Source organism: Erpetoichthys calabaricus, chromosome 2, assembly GCF_900747795.2.
Source record: "Erpetoichthys calabaricus chromosome 2, fErpCal1.3, whole genome shotgun sequence".
NCBI lineage: Eukaryota > Metazoa > Chordata > Cladistia > Polypteriformes > Polypteridae > Erpetoichthys > Erpetoichthys calabaricus.
This window is the reverse complement of record NC_041395.2, coordinates 349,080,183-349,091,130: the sequence shown is the minus strand read 5'-3', so window position 1 is coordinate 349,091,130 and position 10,948 is coordinate 349,080,183. Positions and strand designations below refer to the sequence as shown.

The window sequence follows — 10,948 nt, the reverse complement described above, 5'->3', positions numbered from 1 at the left end:
AATGTCTGCTTACGTGGCACTGCCATCCTGTGGGACGTGACCCCGCCAGCGTGTTTGTGACGTCATGCTCCCTACAGTATAAATGTGGGGCCGTGTCGGTCTGCACCGGCCCCCCCGTGAATAAGCGACGCTTGGTTTCAAGTTGTAAAGTTCGCTTATTTCCCTAGTGGACCCTAGCGGTGGGTTTGGGTTGACTTGTCGACTCTCATTTTCGCCCCACGACTTTCGATTCCCACCTTGCCCCCTTTGTGATCTCGCGCTTGTTAACACTTTTGATGTGATCACAGTAACCCTCGGACCACCCTAGGAGGTCCCTTGCCGATATGAACCCAGCAGCACGGCCAGCACAGGACACTTTTTTAGGTCCCTGTCGGTCATGACTGTCACTCAGAGCCCAGAGCCGATTCCTTGGAGAGCCTTTATTGGAAACATTAAATACAAAAGTGTACACGGCCCATTCTCAACGGGACCACCATTTGGACGCCCTGCAGTTTCCCCCGACACTGTGAACCCATGTGCTTCATTTCTAGGACAATGCAGTCACAGAGGTGACAGTTTTGGTAAACCCCTCAGTCACTGTGCATCATGAGGACGTGTAAACCGAGTTAGTGATCCAGAAACGAGTTCACATGGAGGCCAACGAGCAGAAAAACTTCAGACATGAACAGAAAATAAAAATCAGAAAAAGTCCCAGCAGAAAAACAGTCAAAGACACGGCGTGCCACTTAAGAGACGGCGCCCGCTGTGTAACTGTTAGGGCAACTGCCAACAGAAAGAGAGAAACAGCGAGAGGGGGACGAGGAGACAAAGGGACAGGCACACCTGGCAAACGCTCAGAGGTGACGGAGGCCGTCGTCAAAGATGACATGGGGCTGGATCTGCAGCAGGACCGGACTCTTGGGCGCGCCGTTCAAGAAGAAAACCTCGTCCACCTCCAGGCCCCAAACCCGCAAGGAGCGCAGGGCCATGGCGCTCATCTCTCGGTCGCTGTGGGTGGTCGTCAGGTAGACGTTGAGGGGGCTGTTGTAGATGCTGAATTTCTTTCTCATCTCCCCAAGGTGCACTGCAAACTTTATTAGGGGGTCCTGTGAAAAGCAAAAACAGGCACCTGAGAAGAATAAAAAAATAAAAACACAAAAAAGTGAGGTGAACGTCCACTGAGAGTTACGAGGAGCACTTCACCGTGTCCACCTGTCCCAGCAGACCAGAACTGACCCCAGTGGCCTCGGGCACCAGACCACCACCAGGTGCTGCCATTCTCACTCCCGGCTCTTTGTTTGCCTGACACACACACACACATATCATCAGCTTCAATGTATAGCGCCTTGAAAAAGCCTTCAGCCCTTTACTCACATAGACAGTATGGCTGGCATTTCAATCAGTCTGACTTGGAATTTGTAAACCAAATGCTTGACTTCTCCGAAAAATGAAAGGAAACGAAGAAACGGCCACAAATGAAATTGCAGAAGACGCTCTACTAGCCTTCATCCTCCTGGTCAGCGGCTTAGGTCGACCCGCCTCTCTCAGCTGGGACTGCCAGTCCAGGTCTCGTTTGCCCCGTCCTCCTGGCTGGCTAGCGGGCAAGCACAAGTGGGCAGCAATCTTGGGGGCTCGTCACGGATGTCTGATGGGGTGACGGTCAGGAGTCTGCCTTGGTCACTCAAGGACATCGAGTGTCTTCGTATGAAGCCACTCCGCTGCCGATTACCCTGTGCACAGACAAGCCTTCTCCCCTAGCTGAAGCTTTGTGGCCGATGGCAGCAGGTGTCCCCTCGGGATCTGTCTGTGAGGCGCAGCATTCAGTCCCATCAGCCCCAAAACATGACGATGGTGTCACCTGCCTGTTATTCCAGGTTAGATTTACACCACACATTCATACTGCATAGTGTTCAAGTCAGAAACAGGAGAGAAGAATGACAAGGCCGCTTCCAGGAGCTCAGGAGACGAGATCTGGGGAAAGATGGAAAGCAGAAAAAAAAAAACACACAACTGAAATCTTTGATTGTGAGGACTTTGGAGTTGTCACAAACACCTGGCAGACGGTGCGCAGAAGTCATTAAGAAGGCTCACAGAATGTCAGGTCATATAGCGCCTTGACGTGTGGAGTACAAGTCACAGCTTTATAACACACTGGTGAGGCCTCATCTGGAGTCCTGGGTGCAGTTTGGGTCTCCATAAAGACATAGCAGCACTGGAGAAGGTCCAGAGAAGAGCGATAAGGCTGATTACGGGGGGCTACAGGGGGTGAGCTATGAGGAAAGATGAAAAGAGCTGACATTAACACTTGCATTAAGTTTAGGTCTTCTTAGGTCTGAATACACAATGGGAGGTCTGAAAATCGAGAGTCCGGCTTATGAGAAGGAGTTAGGAGTCGTAGTGGACTCTAAGCTATTGAGTTCCAGACAGGGTCCAGAAGCCATTAAGAAGGCTCACAGAATGTCAGGTCATATAGCGCCTTGACATGTGGAGTACAAGTCACAGCTTTATAACACACTGGTGAGGCCTCATCTGGTGTCCTGGGTGCAGTTTTGGTCTCCATAAAGACATAGCAGCACAAGAGAAGGTCCAGAGAAGAGCGACTAGGCTGATTACAGGGGGCTGCAAGGGGTGAGCTATGAGGAAAGATGAAAAGAACTGAGCCTGAAGGAGATGACGAGGAGACCTGACTGAAGGGTTTAAAATGATGAAGACCATTAGTCCAGTGGGTCGATAATGCGGATGTGTGGAGTACAAGTTACAGGAGGTTCTGCTCAAGCTTTATAACACACTGGTGAGGCCTCATCTGGAGTCCTGGGTGCAGTTTTGGTCTCCAGGGTACAAAAAGGACATAGAAGCACTGGAGAAGGTCCAGAGAAGAGCGACTGGTTGAGTCCAGGGCTACAGGGGACGAGATAGGAGTGTAGATGAAAAGATCATTAAGTTTAGGTCTTATTAGGTGTGAAAACACAATGGGAGGTCTGAAAATCGAGAGTCCACCTTATGAGAAGGAGTTAGGAGTCACAGTGGACTCTAAGCTATTGAGTTCCAGACATGGTCCAGAAGCCATTAAGAATGCTCACAGAATGTCAGGTTATATAGCGCCTTGATGTGTGGAGTACAAGTCACAGGAGGTTCTGCTCAAGCTTTATAACACACTGGTGAGGCCTCATCTGGAGTCCTGGGTGCACTTTGGGTCTCCATAAAGACATAGCAGCACAAGAGAAGGTCCTGAGAAGAACAACGAGGCTGATTACAGGGTGCTACAGGGGGTGAGTTATGAGGAAAGATGAAAAGAGCTGAGCCTGAAGGAGATGAAGGGTTTAAAATGAAATGAATGGACCAAGACGGTGACTTTAAAATGAGGTCATCAAGAACAGCTGGACACCTGCTAAGTGTAAATTTCACATAAACATCAGGAAGAGGACCACAGACACTTGCAGTACGTGACCAAGTGGTGTGGTGGGAAGTTGGCACTTTAGGGACCGTTAAAACTCGACTTGATGTTATTTTAGAAGAATGAAGTGGACAGGACTGGTGCGCTTTGGTGGGCTGAATGTCCTCTTCTCGTCCAGACTGCTCTAACGTGTTTTCATCTCAGACCACAAAGCTTTCTGACACATCATTGCAGGACCGGGCATGTGACGGGTCTCTTTCAGCCAGGACTCCTCTCTGCTCCCATTCGTCCATAACGGCTCTTTTCTTGCAATGCCTTGAGATAACCGAGCCGTGAACGTCCCCTGCAATCACCGTAGCGGACTTGGGTGGCCTCTCTGACAAGTGTCACTCTTAAAGGGGTGGCCTGACCTGACAGTGGGGCTGTAATTTCCTCTTTTGTGTACGGAGGTCCGTCCAGAGCCTTTGTGGTGGTCTTGTCCCCTTCCACTCTCATTCTCTCCCAGACTTTGGTCTTCATTCCTGGTTTGCCCTCCAGTTTACTGTTGAAGCGCAGCGACAGCGAGAGGACTGAGAGCAGAGGAGCCTGCAGGTCCCACAGAGCAGAGGGGGCTTTAGACTGACGAAGGGGACGGAGACTCGCCAGTTGGATTTTTTTTCGTTTATAGCAAATTGTTGAAAGGTTTTCAGTTTGTTTCTTTGGATCTGACGTGACGTGTGCCGTTTGGTAGGTCAGCTGGAAAAATCTGAATTCTCATAAAGTGTACATTACAAATCAGACACAATAAAATGTGATAATACTTGGGGTGGGCGAATCCTTTTTTCAGGGCAATACAATTAAAAATGAAGAATTGCCAAACCTCGCTGATTGGGAAGGACTTGAGGTGACTTTCAAAATTATCAATCTCCTCCAGTTTGTTCTCCTGGAAGATGTGCCTAAGAATGGTGTCGCCATCAAACACGATCTTGAGCTGCTCACAGGCGGCGGGGGCTCGCTGCTTGAACAACAAAGGGGCTGGGAAACCTGAGGGAGACACGAGAAGCAAAATTAGTAAGGAGAAGGAATGGAAATGATTGGGAGAAATAGGATATTAAAAATAAAAATGAGAGCCGGGCCTGCTAGGGGCTTCACATAAACCCATAAAAGGTCAACAGGGTGGTCTCACTGGCTTATAAACATTTTAAATACAAACACCTGAAGCTCTGCTGTTGATCTGGGAGAAAAAGCAAAAATGAATTTTATTTCTAACTAAACCAAAGTGCCAGCACTGACCAGGGGTGAAGAAAAGAAAGCAAAGGTTACTGAGCCGGTGACCCCGTTGTTACGGCCAGCTGTCCCATCTTCTCTGTCGATGTCTCGGCTCTCGTGAATTTGATCTTCTTTTGTGCCCAACTGGATTCCAGAATCGTGTTGACTCTTTGCTGGATTGTAACCATGAATGCTGTCAGGTCTGATTCAAGATGTTTCACTTGCTCTGAGCCAGCAGGGGGCACTGGTGTGCAAAGTGCAGCACATTGGGTAGGGGAAAGAAAACCACCGGCACCCCCAGGGTCCAAATCTGGGGTTCTAAAGTAAGTAGTCGGACTTGTCTGTATGGACCTGGAGAGCAACACTGAGTGGTCAAAGAGTGTAGGATTGTGGAGGACACAGGCAGGCGGACTCTAAAAGTCTTCACCTCCTTCAAGGTGTTCACCATTGGATTTCATTTGGCTTTTTGATGCTGACTAACCGAAAAAGATCGGAAAACAGATCCCTGCATTGCAGTCCAATTTGATCACAAATATAAAACACAACAACATCCTTGATCTCCTAAGCATTCAGCCCGCTCACGTCATGCTCTAGCAGATGGCAGCCATGACAGCCTTGAGTCTGTGCGCTCAGGTCTTCCTCTATCAGCTCCTTCATTTGTAGCCCAAACTGCTCCACCTCTGTCAGGTGTTACGGAGATCAGCCAGAAATCCACAGCCAGACTGAGCTCTGAACTCCGACCGCTCGGCCCCTCTAGGACGTTCACATTGCTGTTTTGAAGCCATTCCTCGGTAGCTTGTGCTCGTTGTCTTCTCCCATAGCTCAGGTTTCTTGCAGACTCCATCAGGTGTTCCTCCTGGATTTCACCCTAATTTGCTGCATTCATTTACCCCCACAAGCCTTCCGGGGCCTGCTGGAGGGAAGCGTCCCCCATAGCCTGAGGCTGCCGTCTCCATGCTTCACGGTGAGCATGCGGTCTTTATGTTAATGTCCAGTGTGTCGTGGCCTTTGGTGTGATGGCCGCATCAGACCACCGAACCATTCTAGGAGCCATGATGCAACAATCACAAATACATAACTGCTGGGTGTGAATTATTCTGCCGAGTACCACAATATGATGGTAGCTTGTCATTATTACATATTACAAATTATTAAAAATGACAATTGTAATTATTACAGATTAGTTTAAAACAACATACGGATGCTACTGGAAGAGGCATTCAGTAAAGGTTTGTACAGTTATGGCCATTTGTGGCTTTATATATATATATATATATATATATATATATATATATATATATATACTGTGGCAGACCACTGGGGGTGGTACCCAGCCGGGACGCCCGAGAGGACCGGAGGAGGGCTTGTGCCTCCTCCAGACCACGAGGGGGCGACCGCCCTGGTTGTGTTGGGGGCCAACCCTGTAGTGTAGTGGGCGGGCCGGGTAAAGGGCTCGGCTGTTACAAGTTGGCACTTTCTGAATCACGCTGACACAACAAACACGGCACTTAGGTCAACCGACGCTGAACTGAGATCTGGGGACCACTGGAGTGAAGAGAAACAACCAAAAAACCTGCAGGAACGGCTTGAGGGTCTCGAGTTCACATTGGGCCACCTGGTTGAATCCATGCAGAGTTCAGAATCGTCTTGTGGCACAAGTGGGTCCTCGCCAGTGCTGGACAGACGGACCTAATAAAGTGGGTGAGGTGTGTTTCTCTGCGGTGGGCTGGCGCCCTTGCCCGGGGTTTGTTTCCTGCCTTGCGCCCAGTCTGTGTTGGCTGGGATTGGCTCCAGCAGACCCGCGTGACCCTGTAGTTAGGATGTAGCGGATTGGCTAATGGATGGATGGATGGGCGTGTTTCTTCTTTTTGGTGTATGTTGTGTTTTATTTATTTCTTTATTTCTTCTTATTGTCTAGTTTTCTTGTTTCCCCTTTCCTCATAATGCTCATGACCAAACGTATCTCCCTTTGTGGGCCACCCTGGCCGTAATAAAACCGCAGAGCTGTTCAGACTCGGCGAGTGTCCAGCATTACCAGACCACCAGGATCCAAAGCTCTTTATGGCTTTTTCTACACAAACCGTTGAAAGTTGTGTGAATATAAACGTCAAGTCATGCTGACTACAAATATCATTAACCGCAGAAGCAGGTCAGCAATAACACAACAGGAAAACACTGACTTCTGATTTATTGAACTGTAATAGAAGAATTCTGACAGGAAGTATCAGCGCCTGGCGTGACAGCAGGACCACGAGGCCGAGCAGAGAGGGGGGTGCCATCAGCTGAACACTTCACCGCGGGCACCTGAGGACGTCTCTGTGTCAGAGCAGGGCTAAGAAAATGACCAGACATGGCAGGCCACCCCAACAACGGCCTCGGCTCAGGGCTGCAGTCAGTTCTGCCTAAAGTCCGTGTCAGAGAAACCGAGGAGGACCTGCGGACCACAGAACACAGTCCATCCACAGCGTGCAGAAACACATGATGGCCTACTCTCTAACATTAAGTTATTGAAGTCACTTTCTTATTATTTGATCATATTTCTCTTAATGATTCTTATAAGTCATGTGCTATTGGTTTATGGATGTGGTGACACAGGTGTGACAGAGCAAGATGACGAGGACAGGAAAACATGGCGCAAGATGATCCGCTGTGGTGACCCCTAACGGGAAAGACAAAGAAGAAGAAGTGCCATTGTCCCTTGACAGTCATTGACATTGACCAACTAAGCATGTCACTTCATGTCGTACTGTCGGTACACTTTGCATGTGACAAATACAACTTGATTCGTAGCAGTCCAAGAAGACGCGGCATCTTCAAAGTCGCAGATGGCCAGATCTTAATGGTCACATTAATGGACCCCTCAAGTCCGTCAGTTTGAAATGTCCCCACTTTACTGTTTCTTTAAACTTGGACTGCAACAACTAATCAGTGTCAACTACGGTAATCAATAATGAAAATAACTGCCATCAAATTCCGTTTCGTTTTTGGTGCCCTGCTGTGCCAGTTGGTGCCACGCTGTCTGAGATGCAGGGAGCCCTGAATTCAAAGGATGGAAAGATTCTGCCATGGGATTAGATAGATAGATAGATAGATAGATAGATAGATAGATGAAAGGCACTATATAATTAGATAGATAGATAGATAGATAGATAGATAGATAGATAGATAGATAGATAGATAGATGAAAGGCACTATATAATTAGATAGATAGATAGACGAAAGGCACTATATAATTAGATAGACAGACAGACAGATGAAAGGCACTATATAATTAGATAGACAGACAGACAGACAGACAGACAGACAGACAGACAGATAGATAGATAGAAGGCACTATATAATTAGATAGATAGATAGATAGATAGATAGATAGATAGATAGATAGATAGATAGATAGATAGATAGATAGATAGATAGATAGATAGATAGATAGATAGATACTTTATTAATCCCAAGGGGAAATTCCCATTAGGCAGCCCAGCACAGACTCTGCTGCAGAATGACCAGAGGGGTGGGTGGCCAGTTGCCCAAGGTCACCAGCACTAGGACTGTGACGATGTCCCACTTTGTCTGCTATATAACTGACTGTGGACCTCCACAAGTGAGGCAGACGGCTGCGTTTTTGCTTTTCTCTCCTCTGTCGTCCACTGGACAGATCTCAAGGAGAACATTAAATAACGGACAGACACTGTTAGGGTCCTAATCAGACAGACGTCACACTATGTGACGTATTCCAGCGACGCTCAGTCATTGCCTTCATCGACGTCATCTTAGCGAGTCGGAGGCAGTCAGCGGTGTGCGCCAGTGAAGCTAATGTGACATACCCAGTGACTAATCAAACGGGTCTGATTTTCTCATTGGCTGTGTGTGTGCCGGAGAGCTGACAGCCAATGAACACTCAACTGGGAGTACAACACATAAAACATGGCGATGAGATAAGAGGAGCACACGTTCTGAACCTCGCAAACAGAAGAACTGCTCGAGTTTTAAACACTAAAACAGAACGGAAAAAGAAAAGTAAAATGACGCTGAGCTTACTAGGTGTTACACCTGGAGGTTTAATGTCACTGCATTTAACACCTTGGAGCAGCTTTGTCTGCGTATTTTAACTTCGGCCTGCACTTCCTCTTCAATCTCATCGCTTGGTGCCCACTGACATCCTCATTTTCATGAAGGGCTGCGCTTTCAAGTGTCATATTTGTGTGATGACTGCCCCGCGTGTTTTAATGACATCAACAAGAAATATAAAAAAGTCCGATCTAAGTGTCAGATGCAAGGTTATGATAGAAAAAATATAATATATAATATAATAAAAAAATCAGGAATTTGATCTGGAGAGATCAATCCAGGGGCAAAACTGAAACTATTATTAAAAAAACATTTTAGTAAACTGAAATAAGATAATTAAGAAAACCGGAATGAAAAACTAAAACTAAACTGAACTATTAAAGTAGCTGGAAAGATGAACTGAAATAAAATAATAATTTACTAAAAATATTTGTAGTTTTCATTTTTGAATGAATATTCTTGCCGTTAATCTTTAACTCTAAAACAGAAAGTCCTCGACCACAAGCCGCCCGCGTGTCTTCATCCAGTGATCGGCGGCGGCTGATCACACAGCGTTGGCGGTGGCCGAGTGAGCTGAACGCGGGCGCGTGAGTCGTGTGGAATAGAAAGCGACTTACTGGGCCGCCGTTCTCTGTGCTTCTTGATTATCGAGATGTAATTTAAATGCTGTAAATGGGAATGTGCTGCTCCACAAAACCTTCACCGTATGGACAGAAGAATCGAGTTTGAGTAACGTTTGAGTTTAGGTGTCTCAGGTGGCTGTGTTTTGATGATAATAATTCACCAGAAACTTCACACACAAGAAATCCTTTCTGAAAATCAAACGAGAGACTGACAGCCGTCATACAAGATCAGCGTATTGTTGCTGACCAATCACTTTGACTTTAAAAATGTCGTTGAACAACAAAGTGACACAAACCTTCCTGAGCTGGCAACGTCTCCACTGAACTACAGGTAGGCAGGTGAAGAGAGTCTGCCAAGTGCAGAAAAACTAAACCTGCTAATGTGTTTTTGTATTTGTTCTATATTTATTAATTTATCTTTTTGTAGTTGACTAGTGGGCTTCGCTCGCCAACCCCTTTTCCCCCCTGCCAGCGGCTGCCTCTCCAAATCCCCTTTTAAACGGTGATACATCGGCAAACAAGTAGCAGGTGTTTCATTAACTCCTCTTTGCTCGACAAGCTGCTGCTGTCTGCCGCGTGATCTGCATTTCGTGCGGAGCTGTGAACGTTTAAAAGCCTGTACAGCACCTGAATATTCCATCTCTTTTTGCTGTTCTGTTATTTCCCCCAAGTAATCTTTTCAGATTGTTTGTGCTAATGTGATCTTTACTCTCATTTTTGGAGACTTTCAAATGTTCCTACTTCCTTTATCTCTAACCTGCTCTGCACGTGTATCACAGGACTTGCGTCTGAGGGTTGTTGTAAGTATGACGTGACTTCTCCATCTTGCGGGAAGTGAAAGTGTCTCTGTCTCTCTTGAAAAGATCACACCTCGTCCCCGGGAAAAAAAGTCTCATCGCAAATTTTTTTTTTTTTATAATAGAGAGATATTCACAGCTCAAAATAACTGATATTGTGAAAATAATCCAGTAGCAGAATTAGGTTTTAAAATATCTGTCCCTCCTTTTTCAATGTTTCTCGCTCTCTTTCAGAACAGATAGTTGAATATCATATTCGTTTTGTTCTTAACATCAGTCATATCATACATATTGTACACCAGGGATTTTTCCTGCCTTGCATGCAAACCTGCTGGGGTAGGCTCCAGGTTTCCTGCCATCCTGCTCTGTATGATCGTGTCGTGTGTATTGTTCTTAATCTCAGATGCTGTCCTTGGCGTTTTGTGCCCCTCTACACTCCTATTATCTGCTCTTGCTCTGCTCATTAAGGGTTTACTGTTCTCATGGTGGGCTATTCAAGTCTCACTGCCCCTAACCTTCACACGTCATGCTTGTGTTTCTTTGTTTCCCTCAATACAGTGTCACACACGTGCGAGTAGGAGGCAGCTAAAGGGCCTGAGTAATTGTAATAAAACATCCGACCAGGGGGCGGCAGAGTGCATGGACTGTCTTTCTCAGTTCCCTACAGACCTTTCCCAGGAAATCCTGCAAGGTTCCGGCACCTCTGAAGACATCACTTCTGGTGCCGGCCCCTTTGCCAACGTCACATCCGGTCCAGAAGACATCACTTCCGATTTCAGCCCTTTTAATGATGTCACTTCCTTTACGGGCCTTTAAAGCTTCCATCTTTGTCTGTAATG

At 46.7% G+C, this 10,948-nt stretch overlaps 1 protein-coding gene across 1 annotated transcript in view; it reads right to left on the bottom strand.

The window, feature by feature from the left end:
* Positions 1 to 404: 404 nt before the first annotated feature.
* LOC114647412 (cytosolic 5'-nucleotidase 1B) overlaps positions 405 to 10,948 on the bottom strand; it is a 38,362-nt gene continuing 27,818 nt past the window's right edge. Inside the window, exons 7-8 of the mRNA XM_051923520.1 lie at positions 4,233 to 4,396; positions 405 to 1,085 (exon numbers count right to left, since the gene is read on the bottom strand). Of these exons, the coding sequence (XP_051779480.1) occupies positions 834 to 1,085; positions 4,233 to 4,396 (416 nt within the window). The 3' untranslated portion in view covers positions 405 to 833. The remainder of the gene's footprint in view (positions 1,086 to 4,232; positions 4,397 to 10,948) is intronic.